Source organism: Cyprinodon tularosa, unplaced genomic scaffold, assembly GCF_016077235.1.
Source record: "Cyprinodon tularosa strain WSP-4 unplaced genomic scaffold, ASM1607723v1 ctg268, whole genome shotgun sequence".
Lineage (NCBI taxonomy): Eukaryota > Metazoa > Chordata > Actinopteri > Cyprinodontiformes > Cyprinodontidae > Cyprinodon > Cyprinodon tularosa.
In genome coordinates, this window is record NW_024038972.1 from 420,108 (window position 1) to 443,623 (window position 23,516).

At 37.3% G+C, this 23,516-nt stretch overlaps 1 protein-coding gene across 1 annotated transcript in view; it reads right to left on the minus strand.

The window, feature by feature from the left end:
- The window catches only part of cacna2d4a (calcium channel, voltage-dependent, alpha 2/delta subunit 4a), a 106,105-nt gene that overhangs the window by 81,283 nt on the left and 1,306 nt on the right, over positions 1 to 23,516 (minus strand). The window contains exons 2-16 of the mRNA XM_038289366.1: positions 20,731 to 20,930; positions 17,987 to 18,068; positions 14,966 to 15,082; positions 14,777 to 14,836; positions 13,982 to 14,144; positions 13,770 to 13,901; positions 13,055 to 13,115; positions 11,583 to 11,733; positions 11,265 to 11,339; positions 3,727 to 3,816; positions 3,448 to 3,561; positions 3,281 to 3,359; positions 1,452 to 1,585; positions 780 to 797; positions 211 to 288 (exon numbers count right to left, since the gene is read on the minus strand). Coding sequence (XP_038145294.1) covers positions 211 to 288; positions 780 to 797; positions 1,452 to 1,585; positions 3,281 to 3,359; positions 3,448 to 3,561; positions 3,727 to 3,816; positions 11,265 to 11,339; positions 11,583 to 11,733; positions 13,055 to 13,115; positions 13,770 to 13,901; positions 13,982 to 14,144; positions 14,777 to 14,836; positions 14,966 to 15,082; positions 17,987 to 18,068; positions 20,731 to 20,909 — 1,533 coding nt within the window. The 5' untranslated portion in view covers positions 20,910 to 20,930. The remainder of the gene's footprint in view (positions 1 to 210; positions 289 to 779; positions 798 to 1,451; positions 1,586 to 3,280; positions 3,360 to 3,447; positions 3,562 to 3,726; positions 3,817 to 11,264; positions 11,340 to 11,582; positions 11,734 to 13,054; positions 13,116 to 13,769; positions 13,902 to 13,981; positions 14,145 to 14,776; positions 14,837 to 14,965; positions 15,083 to 17,986; positions 18,069 to 20,730; positions 20,931 to 23,516) is intronic.

Here is a 23,516-nt window from a genome sequence, read left to right on the forward strand (position 1 = left end):
CAAGTCCAATGCAATTATTTATTCTAATCATTTGACCTGCATTTATACAACTTTCTATAAAAATCTAGAGCCTACATTTAAAACATTATCTGTAATCATTTATATTTTAATTGATCCTGCTTAAATGTGCAATCCAGACAAAAGGAGAAATATATTCATGTATCAATAAATACACAAAAACACACATTAAGCTGATAAACATCAACTTACGGTCTCTTCCTTCATGCTGAAAACAGGCATGGCCACTGATGTCATCAGGAGCAAACTCTGTGCCTGAGTGTTGAACAGCTGCAGCACAAAGACAATATTCTAACTTTTTTCATTTTAAAAGTTGATGCTTTGGTACATTCATCAAACTCATAACCAAGTGGACAAAGCAGATGTGAGGAAAAACAACAAACAATGAAAATACTGTACATCAATATAAAGTTGATGGAAATTAAAAGGGAATAAAGCGTGTTTCAAAACGGTGCTTATTTTTCCAATTTTCAGATTTGGGAGACAAAATATGCTTACATATTATATATTTATATACACCAAAGACTAATAATGTTTAGCAGACTATAAGGTCCATTTCTAAAAGATAAAATAGTCTGGAGTAAAGGCTAACTTTAGTTCAGGAAAACAACGTTTGAGCACAACAGAAACCCTACAGGTAAGGAAACTGTGTCTAAAAGTTATTTGGGAGCAAATTCTAAGCAAGACATTACCATGACTAAATTGTTCACTCGGGATAAACTAAGATGATAAGATGCAGCTAAAGGTCTAACTATGATTACCTCATCTTTATTGGGAAGCTGAAGGTGATGGTGGATAAGAGGAGAACAAAAACAATAAAGAAATGCATGACCATGAAAACAATGAATGAAAAGAGGAAAAAGTGAGGAGGAAATGGGAAACAGAAATATGGCTGCAACTGAAAACAAATGATACACATTAATATAAACATAGAGACAAAGATCTAACCTTCATTCTAACTCTATAATGATCTTCTAACTTCGATTTGTAAACTCCAACCAGTTACAAGCTAAACAAGCTAAAAAAAAAAAAAAAAAAAAAGTATTTCTGAAAGGTGATAACATTTATTTGAGAACTTAGAAATCTCCAAAACTAAAGCAATAGATAACCATAAAGAATATTGTTCCATTTAATCTATTTAATCTGTGGATTAATTTAATCAAACCCCAAAATCTATCCGGTTTTAAATGCTTCACATGCACAACCTTCAGTGTGCGACTAGAGAATGACTGGTGGGAGCCAAATAGCTTTTAATCAGATTTTCTGCTACTCAGGTGATGTGGACATAGAAACACAGAAATAAAACAACATATAGCATGAAACTCCAGTGATGGATTTTAGATGTTTTTGTACCAAAAAATGTTAGTATTTAAAACATAAAATATTTAATGTCTATGTTTGATGACTATTTTGTGAGCAGGAAGAAAACTGACCACACTGTCCATGTAGGCCTCTGTCCAGATGATATCATGGTCATGGTTGATAACCATTGGTCGGCTGAGAACATGGAGGTATTCCATAACATTTTCCTGAACATCAGCTAGTGTGGACACGTGTGTGTAATAACCTGCAGAATAAACACATTCATACAGATATCATATGTCTGGAAATGATAAAGCTATAACAGATCATAAAATCTATTCAGCGTGCTGCCTGCAGGGAAGAGAATCCAATCTTTACAGTTTCTAACCATGACCAATCAGGCTTTAGAAGAAAAAATAACATATTGGTTTCCCAGTTGAACTACTTTTGGAAATCTGCTGGTCATGCGCAATCTTTCCTAGCCAGGGATAATCTGACTTATCTGACTTTATTTCATTTTGATAGTTTTTTCAAATTAGTACCATTTGATTTCATTTCTTATTTTGTTAACTTTCTATATTTTCATCATGCCAAATTTATTTTAAGCGCTTATGTTATTAAATATTTTGTTGAATACATTTATGTTACCATATGCAAAACATTTTTCCAGTCATGTTAACGTTTAGCATTTTAAAAAAATCCCCAAATTCATAGACCTACTGTATTTTTCAAGTTGACTCTATTCAAGGTAATAATAATAAAAATAATAATAATAACTGAACTTTATTGATCTCAAATTGGAGAAATTTACCTCTGCATTTAACCCATCCCTTTGGGGAGCAGTGGGCTGCCAGAGTGGGGCAGCTGGGGAGCAATCTGGGGTTAAGGGTCTTGCTCCGAGACCCAGGGTGGCAGCCTTTGGGAGTGGGTTTTGAACTCACAACCTCAGGATTCCAAGCGCTATGTCCCAACAACTAGAATGCCACTGCCCTCTTTATATATTTAATAAAGCACTGAACAATCAGAGTTCATCTTAGGAAAATACTCACATACATAAACACTTTAAAATATATCATTTTAAAAATATAAAAAGTATTTACAGTATATACTTTTGTTTAAACTTGCTATTAAAACTAAAAACTGCACTTAACTAAATCTATACATTTAGGGACTTTTTCCAGGTGAAAGGATAAACTTCCAGTTCGATATGTTTTGCATTCTTTAGATTGCATCAGTTATCTATGAAAGAAAATGATGCCAACGGGGTGATTCTGCCACCACCGTGTTTCCTGCTATATAAAAGATGGTTAGGTTTACGCAGAGCGTGAGATTTCCTGCACACGTTTCACATCCAAGCATAAACTAGACTAGAGCACCTTCTTCTGTTTGCTGTTAAACCTTTTCCTGTATAACTGGTCAACTTGCAATTCCCTGCTAAAGAAGCAAGGAACCTCACTAACAACTCTCCCTGTGGGGTTACTATCTCCAGGATACGGTTTGTGTTTATTATCTCAAAGGATGAATAAGAATCCATAATTTAAGGCACATTGATAAAAGGTCAGCAAAAACAGATGTTGGTAGCATCTACCGGAACACTAACCTCAGCAATTGCAGCTCTATCCCATCACAAAAGCACTAACCCAGGCACAGATACAATTCTAGGCCAGTGCTACATTTGGAAAAATTTTGTGCAAAAAAATCCATAACGTAGTCAAAGGTTTTATGTGCTTTGAAAAGATTAAGTGATTACTTTCTGGTCTGAACTGATGCATAGCAACATGCATTTCACTAGAGGGCAGCATCTGATCCTTAGTTACAAAAGGCATCACTTATGTTTTCTCTTAAAAATTAGGAAATCCCTGTTAAATAACTATTTTTAAGGATTTCTGGTTTAACTGCAGGTTTGTTCAATAAAAAAATTCCAAACAGAGTAAAAAAAGAAATATATGTTTAGCTTTACCCTTGTTGTTGCAGGCAATCCATTTAACATTTTCAGCAAATGTCATCTCCCGGCCAATTAGATAAGTGAACACTCGAACCTGCAAAAAAAAAGAAAAAAGCAGCACTTAATCTCTGGAAAACCAAACACATTTAGTACTTCAATCTTAGTGACAATATATTTCATACCCGTCTCTCTGGCCAGTTAAACTCCTCAAAAACATCCTTGAAATCCTCCATTGCTCCGTCTGTTATCAGCATGATGGCCTGGTTGCATAGACTGCCCTGCCCCTGTGCAGCAGCCTGAACACATGCATCCACAAACATGTCTAAAAATAACTAATCATTTCAAAATGCACTTCAAAGCATTTATACAGCAAAGCTTGAAACTTGTTCTAAAATTCCAGCAACTGCAGTAATAAAACTTGTTAAAACATTTAGTTAATGTCACAAAGCAGAGGGACAAACCTCGTTAAGGACCTTGAAAGACTCCTTCATTGCATTCTTAACCTTGCCCTCCCCTTTGACTTGTAGCTCATCCACCAAAAACTTGAAGTGCTGTAAAAAAGATAAATACATTGCTTTTTAAAAAAACTGGATTGTGGATTTTAGGGCAAAGGTAACATAAGGGGGAACTGTGCAGTGAAGGGGTTAACCCTGGTTCCTTCTTCTTCTTATGAGATTTTATGGCGGTTGGCAAACTTGTGAAATGTGCATTACCGCCACCAACTGATATGGAGTAAAGCAAGGAAACAGGAAACGATTCACCCCCCCCAAAAAAAAAAAAAAAAAAAAAAAAAAAATACAATAAAATAACCTGTGTAACTTAAACCCACATAATACTAAATTATACTAAATTACATTTGCCCGTATAATTTTAATTTACTCTAGGTCATCGTACCTCTGCCAGTTTCTGATGGTCCCATTGGTCTTTCCATCATGCTTCCAACCATCTCCCAGTTCATATCTTTAACATCCAGATATTTTTCTGCAGCCTTCACTATTATTTTGATTTTTTCTGTTTTTTTTGTCGTCTGAGCAGTACAATTAATCACTTCCACCATGAAAAGAACAAAATTTGTCTTTTTAACAATTAGTGAGTCTTCATCAATTTTTGGAGATTTCTCTAGAGGTTTGAAATTTGCCGTGTGTTGAACTGTAGGTTTGGGTTTTTCTGACTGAGATGGGATCCTTTTTGCAGCTTCAGCATAAGTTATTCCAAGCTCAAATTTCATTTTTTTTATTTCTTCAGACCTTTTGCTTGCTTCACAGCCGCGATAAGCAGCAGTATGTTCTCCACCACAATTACAGCATTTTATTTTAGCTTCTTTTCCACATTTACCATATTCATGTTCTCCTGCACACCTTCCACACCTCTGTTTCCCTTTACAAACTGCTGCAATGTGTCCGAATTTTTGACATTTGAAACATCTCAATGGTGGTGGATTGTAGATTTTGACATTGTAACTGATGTAACCGATGAATACTTTGCTTGGTAATTGCTCTTCCTCGAATTTAATTAGTACAGATAAACTGTCAGATCTTTCTCCGTTTCTTGTTGTTTTTAACCGTTTTACTTCTTTTACTTTTGCACCGCTTATGTTTTCCAGAATCTCTTTTTCAGAAATTTTCAGAGGAACTCCTCCAATGACTCCCCTGCTGATCTTTTTGTTCTCCATTAGGCTGCACTGAACTCTTATCCCGTCAATTTTGTTAATACGTATTGCTTTGCCTTGCTGGGCGCTGTCTCTGCAGTTAATTAGCAGGTCTCCACTGTACAGAATTCTGGCACCTCTGACTTCTCCAACAAGTTTATTGATGGTTTTTGTTAAGTGAACCGGATTCCAGTTTGTAAAAGAGTCTGCCTGATTAACGACTTTGAATATGACTTTGAATTCATTTTGTTGTGCTGTGGAATGTATGGATTGATCATCACTGGATTGTTCTGAACTAGATTCCCCTTTAACTGATCTCTGTTTTTTCCGCTTTTTCTCATTTTTTGATGCTGCTATCTTCCAACCTTCATTGTCACTATTTCCCTCTTCCAAACCCTGGTTCCTTGGCATGCTGACCAAGGAAATCAAAGCAACTACAGCACCTGGAGGTCATCAGGATTAATTAACATATTCACTCAGGCTATCACACTTACAGCAAGTAGTGCTTCCATATTTGATATTTTACAGCAAAAAAAATCCACGTATGAGCAAAACATTAAGTTAACAATGTAGCTATTTTCACCCTAATTGGAGAGCTGACATTTACCACATGTATTTTGTTAAATCAGAAAAAATGCAAACCTTTTCCACATGTATCTTTTTTAAGTAAAAACACATTAAAAACACATTATGTTATTTTACAAAACTTTAATTTCTTCTGTATTGTCGGAGTGTTATTTATTTTATTTTTTTTACCAACAAATAGTCTTACTGTTTGTTTCTGGCTCAAAGGATACTGATGTTTTCAAATTAGAATTTTAAAACCTTTTGAGTACCGGTACATTAACCTTGCGCTGCAAGCTGGACTGTCCTGTGATCTGAGTTGTCAGTCTCACAACAAATCCATAACATACTGTAAGGCTCAGTTTTACACGTATCAAATTGGCTACTGCCAGGTTAGGAGTACACCCTTCATTCAAAAACCAATGAATAGAATCCAAGGAAACCAACTACCCCAAAGAGCATGAGGAGTTTACCAAAGCTCCTAGAGAGCTTTAATCAGCATAGCAGCAAAGAAATTGGGAGGAGCTTTAGAGATTTACAGCTCAGGTCTGAGGTATTTACTACTGTGACCATTAGCAAAAAAACACTATATTAGTTTGCCTTAAGAAACAGGTGGTCAGAGATCTAACTTTTTTGGCTGCATGCAAAAAACTTTCTGTTTTAAAAAAGACGCCAACAATATATTGATGTAGGAATTATTTTCTGATGCAGTGTCAAAAAATGTGATCAGAAATTATTTGAAGACGGATGAAGCTAAAGCTACAGGTTAATCTAGCAGCAGTCAAACACCTAAGTACTTTTAAGAATCTGTAACAAGCCTTGAAAACAGACGTTTAAAAAAACTTTTCGTTCACTGTATAAAGCTTTAAGCTTTACTTCAACTTCACAGTTAAATGTTACTCTTTTTTGACAATTTAATTATTGGTGTCGAACAAATTTGCCAGCAATGCTGTGAAAGAACAAGGAAAACAGAAAAATATCACATCTACAGTAGTTAATGCATTGTTGTTAACCATTAAAAGTCACATTTGATGCATAGTAGGACTTTACTGTATGCAAAAAATGTATTTATAGATAGAATAGAAATAAACATAAAAAAAAAAAAAAGAGTAATCTGTTTAAAAACCCTGGTAACTTGCTGGAAGAATTGGCAAAAGTCAATAATATATTTCAGATGCATAATTCAAGAAAACAAAACTATGTTTCTTAGAAGTAAGGAATTACCTTATATTTGTGCCCTTGTTGCAGCTTTGGTTTTTTGCTTCCTTTCTTTATTAGGATGTGTGTTTTCTAAATTTAACATACAGGTCTCCATTTCACAAAGCATAGTTAGTTGCAATACAGTGTAGGTTCTAGAGTTCCTGTATATTCTGGATTTTCTGCTTCTGAAAGCTAGAAAGCCGTTACCTTAAGGTATGACAACAAATATGAAAGTTGCTCTGTAGTGAGGATGTTTAAAAATAACCCTGCATTATTCCAGCTTCTTAAGTGATGGAAATAGTTGATCTTTTTCTAGAAGAACCTGTTGCGGTCACAGCACAAATACTCCAAAGATATCTGACCGCAGTTAGATGTTTAACATTTCCTGGAGGAATTTGTTTTTAAATTTGGCAGAAAAATAAATAAATATGCCAGCATTTTAATAAGAAGATAGACCCATTATATTGTTTAGGGGGTCATTATTTGCATATGCTGAATAGCCAATTAATTCTTTAATTGGTTAAGTTTACTCATAACAATTTAGAATTGGTGATTTAAATGTATGTTATTTATACTTCGTCCTCACTTGTTGCAATGTCATTTTGTGCCTCTTGTCTTTTCCGCATTACTAAAAAAAAAACAAAAAACTTTTGTATTCACTCAAAGAGTATTAGTCTTAAAATAATGAAAAATGAATAATATTTAGAGTCATTTTAGCAACCAGCCTTAACACCTTTGATCACCTCCATGACAAGTTTTATAATTGAAGAAATTCATGCAAAAGGAGCCCTGACCAAGCTAAACACTCATTCTGTACCAGACATAAAGATACTGTCCAATGTAATATTGATGTTTCCCCCCCCTTTTTTTTGGCCCAATGGCTTTTGTGAAAGTGAACTGTTTAGAAAAAGTGACATGGGGGGATAAAACATGCAGCAAAGGTCCGTCCAGGTTGGAACTCAAAGCTGTGACAGCTTTGTTTAGAACTAAGGCTCAGCCGGAATACCTAAAATCGGTTAGGACACTTAAGCCACGACGGAAGTGTGTCAGTTGTCACCGTGATAAGGGCTATCAGAGTAGTGCTGGCAGTTAGGGAGGAGCTATGCAGAGGAAGCAGTGTGCAGTATTCCCAGCGCAAATTCAGTTAGCATAAGACCACCTGACATTCCTAGCTGCTACTAGGAGCTATACAGCTCACCACAATCCTTTGCATGATAGGAGTAAAGGCCCACCTCATAGAGTTTGACAATATTTCATTATTTTTCAACCACACTGTGTGAGACATATGCAAATGTCCTTGCCTTTAGATGTTTTGTATTTTATTCAATTTTTTTTAGGTTTTTAGGGCACTAGTGGCTTGGTTTGAAACCCTGGTCTGCCACAGGACTAAGGCCTCCGTATATGGGTTGTTCACGCTGACTACTGCTCCACAGAATCACGGCAGCTGTTTTGTATTGTATAACAGAGAGCTTCAGCTGTTCTTTACATTTGTGTAACTTGTGTTTTTTCTCAGTTCTTTGCAGGAAGACTGTAGTGTTACCTTGACCGTCATCACTCTTGATGACGTGCATCAAGGCGCTTCAAAAGATCCTGCATTGCATCTTGAGCAGCAGAAGCAGTGCCTCATGAGATTCTGTGTATCTAACACGCTTCACAGGCAGCAGAAGCTGTAGTTGGAAAAATTGAACTTTTGCTGCCCGACACGCCACATCAACCAATCAGAGAAGCTGATCAGGGAGCTGGCAGGGAGACGGACACAGCACTGCTGATGCAGAGAGCTATGATCACTGCCCTGAAACTGTTTATTAATGGCGACATTAATTTAGGATGTCCAAACTCGCTTAAAAATATGTTAAAAGTACTTTTCCCCCACAGATTAAAGCAAATATAGCAAAGCCGCTCTCTGTCATTGAACACTGGAGCAGCAGAAGCACCAGACGCATCTGTACACACTTCACTGGACGCGCTTCAGGAGCATCTTTGAAGCTCTTGATCTAAATGTGGACAAGCATCAAAGATGAAGCAGCAGGCACTTTTTTTGCTGCTGAAATTGCGTATGTTGTGAACGTAGCATAAAGCTAAGGGCTTTCCAAATCCATTGGAGTTCGGAGTTCCTTTCCTATGCTCGATATGTTCTTATTGTTGACCACGTTAAAGGTGAAGGGATAGGAGCTAGTAACAGGAGATCGGGGTTACAATTAATGGTATTTGGGATCCTAAGACTACATACACTATATTGCCAAAAGTATTTGCTCACCCATCCAAATTATTGGAATCAGGTGTTCCAATCACTTCCATGGCCACAGGTGTATAAATTCAAGCACCTAGGCATGCAGACTGTTTTTACAAACATTTGTGAAAGAATGGGTCGCTCTCAGGAGCTCAGTGAATTCCAGCGTGGAACTGTGATAGGATGCCACCTGTGCAACAAATCCAGTCGTGAAATTTCCTCGCTCCTAAATATTCCACAGTCAACTGTCAGCTGTATTATAAGAAAATGGAAGTGTTTGGGAACGACAGCAACTCAGCCACGAAGTGGTAGGCCACGTAAACTGACGGAGCGGGGTCAGCGGATGCTGACGCGCATAGTGCGAAGAGGTCGCCAACTTTCTGCAGAGTCAATCACTACAGACCTCCAAACTTCATGTGGCCTTCAGATTAGCTCAAGAACAGTGCGCAGAGAGCTTCATGGAATGGGTTTCCATGGGCGAGCAGCTGCATCCAAGCCATACATCACCAAGTGCAATGCAAAGCGTCGGATGCGGTGGTGTAAAGCACGCCGCCACTGGACTCTAGAGCAGTGGAGACGCGTTCTCTGGAGTGACGAATCGCGCTTCTCCATCTGGCAATCTGATGGACGGGTCTGGGTTTGGCGATTGCCAGGAGAACGGTACTTGTCTGACTGCATTGTGCCAAGTGTAAAGTTTGGTGGAGGGGGGATTATGGTGTGGGGTTGTTTTTCAGGAGCTGGGCTTGGCCCCTTAGTTCCAGTGAAAGGAACTCTGAATGCTTCAGCATACCAAGACATTTTGGACAATTCCATGCTCCCAACTTTGTGGGAACAGTTTGGAGCTGGCCCCTTCCTCTTCCAACATGACTGTGCACCAGTGCACAAAGCAAGGTCCATAAAGACATGGATGACAGAGTCTGGTGTGGATGAACTTGACTGGCCTGCACAGAGTCCTGACCTCAACCCGATAGAACACCTTTGGGATGAATTAGAGCGGAGACTGAGAGCCAGGCCTTCTCGTCCAACATCAGTGTGCGACCTCACAAATGCGCTTCTGGAAGAATGGTCAAAAATTCCCATAAACACACTCCTAAACCTTGTGGACAGCCTTCCCAGAAGAGTTGAAGCTGTTCTAGCTGCAAAGGGTGGACCGACGTCATATTGAACCCTATGGATTAGGAACGGGATGTCACTTAAGCTCATATGTGAGTCAAGGCAGGTGAGCAAATACTTTTGGCAATATAGTGTAGGTTTCACCTTTGACCCCTGCGACACCATCATAGAGGTCTTTTGTTAGATTCTCATTTTTACAGAAACTAACTTTTTGGTTAAATTAATAGAAATTAAGGTTAAAAATGTTTCATTGTGAGGAATCGATACGATTCTCATTTTGAAGTGAAATACTGAAATGAGTTACCGTAACTTCTTTGAAGGATCCTGCCCACCTAAGCTTTGGTTCTATGGGTGACCTCTCTAACCCCCCGAGGAATTTTCAGGTATACTACAGGAATATGGGTCACAAAGAAGCTTTTAAGGTCTATTCACTCGTTGTATAAATGTAAAATGATAAGCTCAAACTCTAGCCACAGCCAAGAGTCACAGAACATCTTTGTGAACCCCATGAATAGATGTCAATGTGTAGACTTTGAGAAAAAAACCTCTGAAATGTATCTTTGATTTTTGTCAATATTGTGGTTGTTTGAGCTTCTTCAGGTCTTGATCCCCTGGGTGCACTGGCCCGGATGAGAGTAAGTCAAAGCGCCTGCCCAACTCCCCTGAAATTACTTTCCTTTAGAGGTTGGCTGTTAAATTGTAACAAGCTCATGCATGTGTGGGGAGCTCAAAGCTGCTTTGCAAATGGAAAGAGGTGAGGTGAGGCACTCAAGCATCTGACCACGATGTACCCTAGCACTTCCCTTTGGAGGTTTTCCAGGAGCATCCTGCTGTAAAGAGACCAAAGGTATACCCTATATACAGTATATATCATCTGTCCTGGGAATGCTTCAGAATCCCCATGAAAATGGGCAAGGAGGAAGGTGTGTGAGGTTCCGTCCTGGACCTGTTGCTCCCATAGCAGTCTTGGTTAAGATGCAGGTAATGGATGAAATTAACCTCCTCCACTTTTAATTTACTGAGCGCTATTTAGATCATAATAACCTGCTGCCACTGAACTGCAAGCTAAAGTGCCCCCTAAGACCTTGACTGTGCACTTTAACTGTAATGTTTTACAGTCGTGTGAACCTCTGTCATCTGAGGATAAGCAGGATTGGTTCAGCAGAGTCTAATTGTATTAATTAGCTGTGAGCCAGTGCACGCCTATTTTTTCCCCCCTTTTCTTTTGTGTGTGTGTGAGTTACCTCTCTATTATCCAGATCAGCTTGTACCAGAATGCCCTTGAAACAAGGTTCCACATAGCGAACATAGTCACTGTACTGGAGAGAAAACCCACAGAATGAGACAAATGAGCAAAAATTCAGCCATATAGAAAGGCAGCCAGAATGAAAAAAAAAATAGGTTTAAGGCTTTTTAATTTTATCTAAACTTTAATGAAATAATAATATAATCACTCATACAGGCCATTTTAAATACCAGTTTAAAGCAGAAAGAAATGTTTTAATATAAATATAATCCGTAGTGTAAATCTCATGATTACATCCCTACATGTTTATACTTACAGCAATGATGTTAACAAAGTCATTTTCTCCCAGAGTATCTAGGATTGTATTAATTGTGTGCTTGGCTATCGTCAGTCTCAGACCCTTCATGCTGCCACTGACATCCACCACAATGATCACGTCTTTAGGAGAAGTGGCTGCCTGTATGTACCTAAAAACACAGATAAGGATAAAGATGACATCTACAAGGAGGTTGACAAAAAGAGCAAGCATTATCCTTTTATTTGTTCCTCCAGTCTTCCGTTCCTGCGTACCGTCATCCCTTTATTATCATCCCCCGTCTTTCTAAGCCAATTATGCACAAATGAGATTTCCACTGTAGCAGCTGTGATTGGAAGCAGTTCAAACCAGTTAGCTCCGTGATTTCCGCTCTTCAGTACAATGTTCTGTCTCTCCAAGAACTAGGAACAGTTCCTGGAACTTCATAAGCTTTTCCATGCAACTTTGAAGAACAGCGAAAGGCTGTGCCGTTTCTACAGTCTTACTTGCGGGAATTAAAGTTACATAATTATTAACTTATGTATTTGCCTTAATTGATTTTCAAAAATCTAAGGATTTTTTTTGGAAGCATTTATTCTTAAAAGAAGACGAGCATGAATTGCATTTGAGGTTTTATCCCCACGGATTGAAACCATCTATTTACTGCGTTCTGCATCCGGCTTTTATCTGAAAGACAACCACAAAGCTTCCCTATGCTGCAGCCGTCCTTTGTGACAGGGAGGATGTGCAGAATTTCTTCTCCATCATATACAGCGTTTTTCAAGGCCTTTCCAGGGCAGCAGATAAAACACATCTGAGGAAATTATTTGCACTTTAATTAAAGAATATCAGACTAATGAAGGCAACTTTTTTTCCCCTTTTTATTCTATGATAACTAAACATCCTCCTTCCCTCTGCTTCCTTCAACTACTGCTGTAAAGATACTAGATTGCATAAAGATACTATTTGGTTTGTAATATGGCTTAATATAATAACATCAAAAACTGTGTAATTTTGAAAATTGCAGGGAAAAGTTTTTTTTTATTCAGCTCTGTCACATTTCTCATGGGTGAAAACAGCTATTTAGCTGGTTCCATTTTATTTACAAAACAGAGCAATGCCTGCAAACACTATTTGTTTTTAAAATTCCAAACAAACATCTGATATATGGAAATTGGCAGTAGTTAAAAACAGATTTCTTTTTTGCTTTACTGAGAAAATATAATAAAAATAATTAAACTTTATTGATCTCACATTGGAGAAATTTATCTCTGCATTTAACCCTTTCCCTTGGGAAGCAGTGGCCTGCCATCGTGGGGCGCCCACGGAGCTGTGTGGGGTTAAGGGTCTTGCTCAGAGACCCAGATTGGAACTAAGAACCTCAAGATTCCAAGCTCTATGCTCTAACCACAAGGACGCCACTCCCACATATGATGCATCAATGAAGAAAAATACTTTTTGGGTGAATGATGTTGGTAGGAATGTCATTTTACCAGTTTCTGTTTCGGCAGTCAAAGGTCACCACACCATTTTCATCTGGAATCCACTGGATTCCTAGAAGAAGAAGACAAACAGAACCAAGGGTTTTTGAGAGTCAACAAACAGACACATTTTACTGCAGCTATATTCCATCTAAAACCAAATCACTGTGCAGTTTCTTACCACATGTACTGGCAACCAAGTTAGACTAATTATCTGTAGGATTTAGACCTAATGATTGAGGTAGCCATGCACTGTGTCTGGTGAAACATATCTGATGTTTTGGCCACATATTTGGGATCATTGTCCACTAGTTAAACTAAACATAACCAAAGTAAACAACTAAAGATGGGTTTAAAACGCCTGTACTCAGTTTAAAAATGTAACCAGCAATGCATTTGAAACACTAAAATGTATCTGCAGCTACACCCGCTTTCTTAACAGCATAATAGATGAAAAAATTAACAGCTGGATCTTAAATCTGAAATCATCACTGCAAAACGATCTGGAAATAGGTCATTTCTTAAATTAGGTGTATTTAGCCTTTATTTTGGCAGGTAATTAAGATGATCTGAAAATGGGTTTAGTATTTTTACTCTTAAAATAAGATAATTAGATAATATGCACTTGAAATAAGAAAATGCAATTATTTTATCTTATTTTAAATGTAACTTGTCTTGTTCCATTGCCAAAGTGCCTCGCAGGATGCAAACAAGCTACTCAGTATACCTGGATAAAGCCTGAAAAACCCAGTGGCACTGCCAAAGTACTGCCAGGTGAGAGTTGGATCCTTTTGAAAGTTATCAATGAAAACATCGTTTAGTGCCTCAGACATGTAGACCCCATTAAGAATGTCAGGATCTGTAAACAAATAAAAAGAAACAGAGTTTAGTTTCTTGGGAAATGTAATGCTGTGCAATGAAGCTTTGACTCTGTTTTACCTCTATTGTAAACATTTGTTGGGACTTGTATATTACTCTGCTGTGTGTTGACTGAAAGTTTATTGAAATGTTCATTTTCCTCCAAGAGAAATTCTCCTCCAAGCGGTATCGGATTTCCTTCTTCATCCACAGTGTTGATCAGCAGGGAGTTAAAGTAGTCAAACTGGAAACATCAACCAAACAATCATTACCAGGCAAGGACCGTGGGGGATTAAAACTCTTAAATGACATTTTTATATATGTGTGAGACAGACAGACGTGAGCATAATTTAAATTTAGAAAAATTATAGAATTCTTCTGTTTATATAAATAATACTGCACACAGACAGATATATCTCATGCATCATTTTAATAAATGTTGATGACAGCACCTTTTTGCTAATAAAAAAACTAAATTCCTATTTTATAAGAATTGCAACAAGAAATGCTGTAGTTGGTTCTGGTTCTTGTGCACTTTTCTAGAAAACGTTTTGCATCAACTCAACACTGATGAACAAACTGTCTTTAACCCTCCTGATCAATCTTTACTATGACTGCATAGGCCATAAGCCATCAAAAATAGCAGAGGAAATTGAAAATGACATCTATACATTTTAGGAGTCTAAAAATATAAGAGTTGCCTGTTAGAAAGAAAATGAAATGTGCAAAAAGAGGCACTTCTGCCAGGAAAAAATCGTTAAACTTTAGATAACCTCAAGGGTTGGTAAAGTGTTGCATATAGAGCTAAATATGAGAAGAATATTTTACTGTCCATCTGAAACAATGTTTGTGCCAAAAAAAAAAAATCCTACATACCTCTAGTGTTTCATTGTACTCGTGGCCAAGATCAGCATCCTCTGCTGCTTCTGCTAATCTCTGTGGCATAATACAACTTCTTAATAGCAAAGTCAAAGCTGTGATCATATTACAGAGGCTCTTGTGAATAATAAAGCAACAGACTGATGCAGGAAAAATACAGTCTGTTCTTTAAGATGTCATTATTACCTTAACTGATTTCATTTTCCTCCCAAGCATCTCCTCCATTTCCTCTGCAAACTTCTTTACCAGCTCTTCACCGTTCACCTCCTCCATCTTCACCATGCCCTCCACATCCTTGTATTTCTGTAAAACACATGGTTTCATTAAATGAGACATTTGGTGATGAAGGCTGAACTTAAGCAGACTTATTTAGGTCTTACACCCAATAAAAGTATTTTTCTCAGCTTATTATTGTCATTACACTGTCACAAGGAGAGAGCAATGAAATTCACTCTCTGCATTTAACCCATCCCCCTGGGGAGCAGTGGGCTGCCATTGTGGGCCGCCCGGGGAGCGGTGTGGGATTTAAGGGTCTTTGCTCAGAGGCCCATAGTGGCAGCCTGTGGGAGTGGGGCTCTCACTCCGAACCGCAGGATTCCAAGCTCTATGCCTTAACCACTAGGCTACTATTCAGTTGAAGCCAAAGATTTTACAAGTATACCTTCAATCAAGGCATGTACAAGTTTAAAGACCTTTCAAACTAATTGATAAATTTGATGCTAATCTTGTAGGAACATCTCTTGCCTACAAAGTTGCCTTAATAAAAGGTTTCAGTTCTTCTTTTTTATACAGTGACTGAGAATCTATGAGCAATCTGAGTTGGTGTCTCCACCATCTTGGTAAACCCTTACAGGATATAACCCAATTAGAAAACTGACATTACTACATAAATAAATAAGAGCTATAAAGGATGAAATAACCAGCTAGATGGCTAGCTTTAAATTTCTGTGCATGCTGAATATGCAGTAAAAACAGCTATGCAGTTTGCAGCTGTTTTTGTGGAGAACCTCAGCTGGTTTGGGGTCAGATTTGTTAAGCAGCTTTCCAAATCCACTTTTGCTGCAGCTTAGTGTCTTTATGTAAATCATGAAGCCCGACAGGATCTCATTCTGTGCTATGGCAGCCAAAAAGAACATGTAGAATGTCACATCCTGGTCCGATCGGTAGTTTTAAACAATTTGCTGATTCTAACACTGGCTTCTGCTCGAGTCACCCTTTTGCAGATTGGTAGCACCAATTTACCTATGTGCAACAATTTTTATTTTTAGTTTTTATGGCACTAGTGGCTCGGTTTTTTTTGTTTGTTTGTTTTTTAGAGTAGGCTGACAGGAAAGGGGGTATAGTAGAGGGGTAGAGACATGCGGCAAAGAACCACAAGTCAGATTCAAACCCAGTCTGTCGGGACGAAGACTGAAGCCCACCAAAGCATGTTGAATGTGTTCCCATTTAAACATATCTTCTTCCACTTAATTGGAGTGAAAAAAATAATTAAATTGATCATCATTTTATTCCTTAGATTGTTGATAGCAATAAATTAAAAAGGGAAAAAAATCTAATTAATGAATAAAGTTTAAATTTTTTTTTTATTATCACCTCTGATCAAAACAACAATGAGCAATCTCTACCTATAATACTTATTAGAAAGACAGATTCACATTTTCATAAAGAAATGCCAAACCAGTAATTGTCAAAGCAAGTACGATATGTAAAGAAAATAATTTTCTGGCATGATTCGTTTCTTACCCAAAATAATTGAGTTTGTCCAGGGAAACAAAAACAAACTGGACAAACTGATGAAAGAATTAAAGTATTAATAGATGGATAAACAGATTGTTGGATGAACTCATTTTTTTCTCATTAGATTGAGTCAATATGATGGAGAATGAAGCCTGTACACATGCATATTCTACATGATTTTACATATTTATCATACCAAGAAAAAAAGGTTTTCCAGACTGCATTAACACTATAAACTAATCGGTGAAAAGATTCAAAACAAATCAATATAAAATCTGTGAAATTCATAGAAGTTATCGTCACTTATTCCTCTACCTTGGAGCAGGGGGGCAGATATAGATGAGAGGAAGGATTATAAAGAGCATATAGCAAAAATAAATATATATATATAATTACATATAAACAAAGCTTCAGGGGCAGAACAAAATTAAAATGCTCTTTCAGAATCTTGCAACCAAAGAACATTCAATAGCTTAGCCAGGTTACACAACCAAGAGGTCCTAGGCACAAAATGCTCCATTACCAGAAGACCATCGATTAGTTAAAGGTAGATGATTAATGGCTTCATGTTGCAAAGATTAAATTGATGTACTGGGTGCTTTAAACACACCTGGGTCTGGATACAAAGATGAGCTTAAAACATATCAGAAAGTACATGCTATGTATAAACAACTAATAATGAAAGTGTTCCTGCAAACATTTGGGCCAAGACACAAAAGGTGGGTATTTAGATGGAAAGATGAATGTCTTGCATGGCTCCTGGCTTTTGGTATTTTTTTTAGTATCCAGATATTGTGGATGAGATATAAAAAAAACAAAAAACACATTTAACAAATATTTAAAAAGTTAACAAAAGGTATCTGAAAAACACAAATAAGTGTGGCAGATGGTGAACAGGCCTGCCAGGGATTCTGGAGGAAGCATGCAGAGGAAGATTGCACGTACTAATTACTGAAAGACATATCCCAGTTGTATTTGGGTTAACTGTGTCACCACTGGGTTTCTGCAGATTTTGCAGATGTGCAGAAAATGTACGCCAGAAACTCAAAGGTAATAAAATTTCTCATTTTCAAACTTCACATTTTTCTTTCTGCATAAAAAAAAATGTTTATTTTAGTGAGATAGCTGAGATTAGTGTATTCAATATAGCATCTCAACAATTTATGATCTGCCTGAATAACAACAACACAATTTAAAAATATGTGCTACATGTCAATCTATGTAGATAGATTTAAGGTGACCCTTATTCAACGTTTATACATCTCTACTCTAACTCTTAGCTTTTGCTCACTATAATCTGTGTGAAATTACCAAAGCATCCCAAAGCATAATGAATGTTTCCCAGATGGCTTCGGAAGCAGCGTGGAAATGTCTACTGACCGACATCTGTTTTATTCAGATGTGGGTCAGTTAGTGTGGCTAACAACACGTATCGTTGCTTTTTCAGCATAAACATGTGAGGACTCTTACCTTCTGTAAAAGTTTTGCTCCAGAGTATTTGCTGGACAAAGCATTTAGCTCTTTGCCGAAGGACACGGCCCACTGCTGCACACTGGACACAGAAAACATCATTCATTTCAAGTTAAACTCTGCCTGTCTTTTTTTTTTATACATATCATATGAACATGGATGAAATGTGTAACACAGGGAAATTTAACACACTTACACCCGTTAAAATGGGTCATATTTTTATTTTATTTTGGGTGTTAGACCAACAGTAGTGAATCATTTAAGTGGACTGAAAATCATACATTGATAAAGCTTTTTTTGTATTCTTACAAATAAAAATCCGAAAGATTTGGTATCCTTTTTTTGCCTCTCAACCCTTTACATGTCTAGAGACTGAATTTTCAACCTGTTCTTTATGTTAGCGCAGGGTGGGGAAAGATTTCCTATACAAATACATTTTTAAGTCCTGCCTTAAAATCTCAATTTGATCTGATCTTCACAAATTCTCACACCTTGCAGCTCTGTTAACACTATTTGTTCTGCTGGTTGATGATCCTTTGCCCCAGTTACACATCTTTTGCTGCCTCTAAGAGTTTCTTCCAGCAATTCCCTCCCTTCAGCCTCAACTTCCGTCCCATCTACTTTGAACACATTTCCTGTCTCTGTTGAAGGAAACACCCCTATTTACAAAAGTAAGAAAACAAAACAAAAAAAGCCTTTGTATCTTGAATGGGGTGAACATAGTGGTAGTTTCATTATGATTGGAGTTCCCCAATGAGAGATTTAGTCAGATAACACTGAAGGTGGGATTGGAAGCGGACAGGCTGTATGCCAGAACAAGGGGTTATTCTGTGCTCAGAAACATGCAGTAATTCTACAAATCCTCCATGTGAAAGCAACTGAGATAAGGTCATAGAATAGACAGGATGTGACAGATGGCTCAACCTATGGGGAGTCAGCCAGCTCACTGGGACATAGACAAACTGCCTCCTCAGTATTGACAGCTCGGTGCTTTTAGATTTGTTGACATTCTTTACAGTTATTAGTTTATTTATTTAAAATGCGAGCGTGTAGAAAAGTTTAAGTTGCTTTCTGAAATGCTACAAATTGTGAGCCAGATTCTTGCTTGATTACTCTCTCTTACTAATAGTGAATAAGAAAGAACAGTAATTGCATTATTATACTGGTTTATCCTTTCGATACTCTGCTTTGTTTGGCATCCAAAACAAACCCTGTCTATGAGTATCTGCACAACTTAAAAGCTAAACAAAAACTAATAGTAAGGTGAGCAAAACCAAAAAATAAAGGTTTTTTTCTGAATACTTATGGACACAATAAATGAGAAACAAACTCAAATTGTTTACATTTTTCTCTCCATCTTTTAAAATGCATTACTATTTAAATATCAAACCATACTTTTAGAAGATCCTTTAGATCAACTGATATCTATTAACTTTAAAAAGTAACACATGAAGCTCTTACATTTTTTATGTTTTATTTGATTTCACTTGTGGTCACCTAATTAGCGTTTGTATGCATGATGTAGACTAATGATACTGAATTGCATTAAGTATAGCAGGGTGTTGATGCTGCTAATTTCAGTGAAAAAATGAGCTTAATTGAGATCAGACTCTGAATGAAAAGGCTCTAATTTACAATATACAGTTCAGCAGCTCTGTCTGTTTGCAACATTGTAAAAAAAAATAAAATAAAAGGAAAATAAAGGAAAAATAAAAATAGATATTGGAAATCTGCAAGATGAAGCAAAGTAAATAAAGAAGGAAAGAGGCAAATATAAACAAAGTTAACTGAGAAGGATATTTTCCATGGATAAAAAATAATCATCCTTTTTTTTTCTCTCAAGTTAGAGTAGTCATTCTGCAACAGCGACTAAAGAGCTGACCCTCCTGGCCTGAAATGTTGGAGCCATGGCTTTCTTAACCCTCAGTGAAAACAAAGGCCATGTTGTCAAATCTTCACCAGACTGCAAAATAAAAGCTGACCTGCAAAACTCTACTGTTTTAAATCTTAAGTCGTTCTGTCCTAATGGGAAAGAAATTATTTCTTGCTATAACTTGAGTAAATACAAATTGCAGTTTTCTCATTTTGATTTTATCTTCTGTGATTCAATTCAGTTTATGTACCAGCTTCTAATTTCTTATTGATCTGGGGGTAAGCACTATATTAGAACACTAGTATAAATCTAGATAGTCAGAAAAAATATTGACTTTTGGTATAAATCATTGTTAAATTTGGCCATTAGTTATTTAGTTATTATTATCACAGGCTAATATTTTGTCTGAAAACGACAATCAGATTTTCATTTCAAATATCCTTCTCTATCAGCAGCAGCTGAAAGATTGTAGTATAATTTGGCTGTTCTTTGTATCCCACAGGTTAACAGATGGTCCATACAGTGTGCTTATGCCAAATGACAGACATGACAGTATTGAGTCATCCATTATGGCTATGGCTTTAACACCCGTGCCACCTGTGGGTTTATAATGATAAACATGGAACCTGCCTGATAAAACTGCTAATTTCTGTTGTGCAAACTACTATCCATGGATGAGGAAACAATGCGTTTCATTTTGAGGAGAAGGAATCCTATAGATGACATTGATTAATCTTGAACTGTAAATAAATTAACAATAATGCAAACTTTTTATAGTTCAGTCAACATTTCTGTATTCCGCTGATTTAAGAGATGTTGAGAAAAAAAATGGCTAATAGATCAAGGGTTTAATTATTGCAGCTGTACTCACGTTTCTGGTGGGATCTTCATCTGGCCCTCAACCATCAGGCACAGTGAGCTGGAGAGCGTAATCCACATCAGCATCATCATCATCCTCTCTCTGCGTGGCCCACTTCTGTCAGATTTAATGTCATTCCCAATGGTTTCCAAGCTACTGCGGCTCATCAATCCAGCTGTTGCAATCGGCATTGTTTAACCTAATGCTGCAGGCTGGACCAAGGAGAAATTTAATTTTAGAATTAATAAAAAGAAATAGAAATATGCAGTCATATTCTGGAAATACAAACTGGTTTGGAGTATAGGCATTGTGAATGCACAATAGCAATAAATGAACTTGTAGGTTGTAGATGTCTTCCTGCTCTACTGAGTTGAATAAAGTTTTTATCTGAATCAGGGCGAGGGTAAAGGAGCACTAAAAACATGTTTATATGGGTTATGGACTTTGCTTAGGCTCACCAGGTATGGGCTTATAATGGGCTTCTGGGAGTAGTTAACATCATTTAAAGGTATAGTGGAGGATTTTTGCAAATGTTTTAAAAAACATATGCACAAGCCTATTAAATGCATGCAAGAGCATGCACCAGCCCATTTCATCTTGTGCACGCTCTGTTTTAAAGTTGCTGTGTGCATCGCTCATGCAAGCTTACATGATTTTTTCACCATGTCGGACTCACCACCAGTAAGTGAAAATTAGGATGAGCACGTAGGACAGCGTTACGTAAACATATCACCAGAATGATTGACAATGGGAGGACCACTTATTTTAATGATCCACCCGGAAAAAGAACATCCTCCACTATATATCTATATATATATATATATATATATATATATATATATAGGTGATGGCTAACCAACCAGACATCGTGTTGATCGACAAACAGCAGAAGAAGGCAGTAGCGATAGATGTGGCAATCCCAAGCGACAGCAACATCAAGAAGAAAGAACACGAGAAGCTTGAGAAATACCAAGGACTGAAGGAGGAGCTAGAAAAGATGTGGAAAGTAAGAGCAGCAGTGGTGCCAGTGGTAATTGGAGCACTGGGGGCTGTGACCCCCAAACTGGGAGAGTGGCTACAGCAGATTCCAGGTAAAACATCAGAGGTCTCTGTCCAGAAGAGCGCAGTCCTAGGAACAGCTAAGATACTGCGCAGAACCCTCAAACTCCCAGGCCTCTGGTAGAGGACCCGAGCTTGAGGATGACACATACCACCCCACGAGGGGTGAGAAAACAGTTTTTTATATATATATATATATATATATATATATATATATATATATATATATATATATATATATATATATATATATATATATATATATATATATATATAAAATGTTTTGAGAAACCAGTTAAATACCTCAAAATTAAGAGCTGTATCATCTAACTTGGAAATACATCTAGAAAATAGAGAAGTACTGGTCTCCTGCAGCTCTCTGTGTCAACACACCTGAATCCAATAATCACCTCTTAGCAGGTCTCTGCAGAACCTGAATACAGGAAGGAGTAAATGTGTCATTTCATTCAGGCGTGTCAGAGTAGGGACAATATAAAAATGCACGATATCGAGGTTCACTGGAGTTTGAAACCATGATATGGCACATTTCCACTAGGTTATCCATCACATAATGTTACCATACAGTTGCGTACCCTTCCATTCGTGCATCACCTCTCATATTAAAATATTCCGTATCCGCTTTACTCTCCAAGTGTCCAACTTTCGTTTTGGGTTATCTGTTTTTTAGACATTCACACATTTTGTCCTGTTACAAATAAACTGGGTCCGGATATCAGATTGATGACGAAAGAGAGCTTTACGTCATGCTGCAGTGTAACAGAGCTAGAAGGAATTACCACGATGACTAGAAAAGCTTCTATTTGTGACGGAACGGAGGACGCAGGGATCCAGTGTGAATGAGGTTTACGCCCCTGATGTAGGACCAGCATCAAATCTATACAGGCATCTAACATGGGGCCAAGAGCCAACACATTTAACAGAGATAAAAGTAAAATATACTTTATTTACTCAGAACTGGGAAATTATTGGGCAGCAGCATGATAACATACAGTTGTCTAAATAAGATAGCGTATACAAATAAATGCAAATTAGGAGATAGCATATGAAGGATTAAATATGCAAAGATGGCTTTTAAAAAAACAAATTCATTGTATCTAGCAAGATGGAGGTCAAAAGTAATGTTAGCATATTTTAATGTCATTGGTCTAGTTCAATAGCACTCATGAGAAAATTAAGCCATACTATAGTTTTATGGTCTGCACTAAAAGAAAATATTATTTGATCCTTTAGTTATGTTAGCCAGTCAAAGCTGAAGCAGCGTTTCTAATGTAAAGTTGCTACAGCCTTAAAAATAGAGAATCATTACATTCCTGTAAAGTACTGTGTGTTTGTGTATCTATCTATCTATCTATCTATCTATCTATCTATCTATCTATCTATCTATCTATCTATCTATCTATCTATCTATCTATCTATCTATCTATCTATCTATCTATCTATCTATCTATCTATCTATCTATCTATCTATCTATCTATCCATCCATCCATCCATCCATCCATCCATCCATCCATCCATCCATCCATCCATCCATCCATCCATCCATCCATCCATCCATCCATCCATCCATCCATCCATCCATCCATCCATCCATCCATCCATCCATCCCAAAAAATTTGTGGAGGGCTAAAAGGGAACCCCAGACACTGCTCTTCCAAGCGACAAACTCTGGTTGATTCTGGATGATTCTAGGCTGGAGGGGAAATATAATCCATTCATC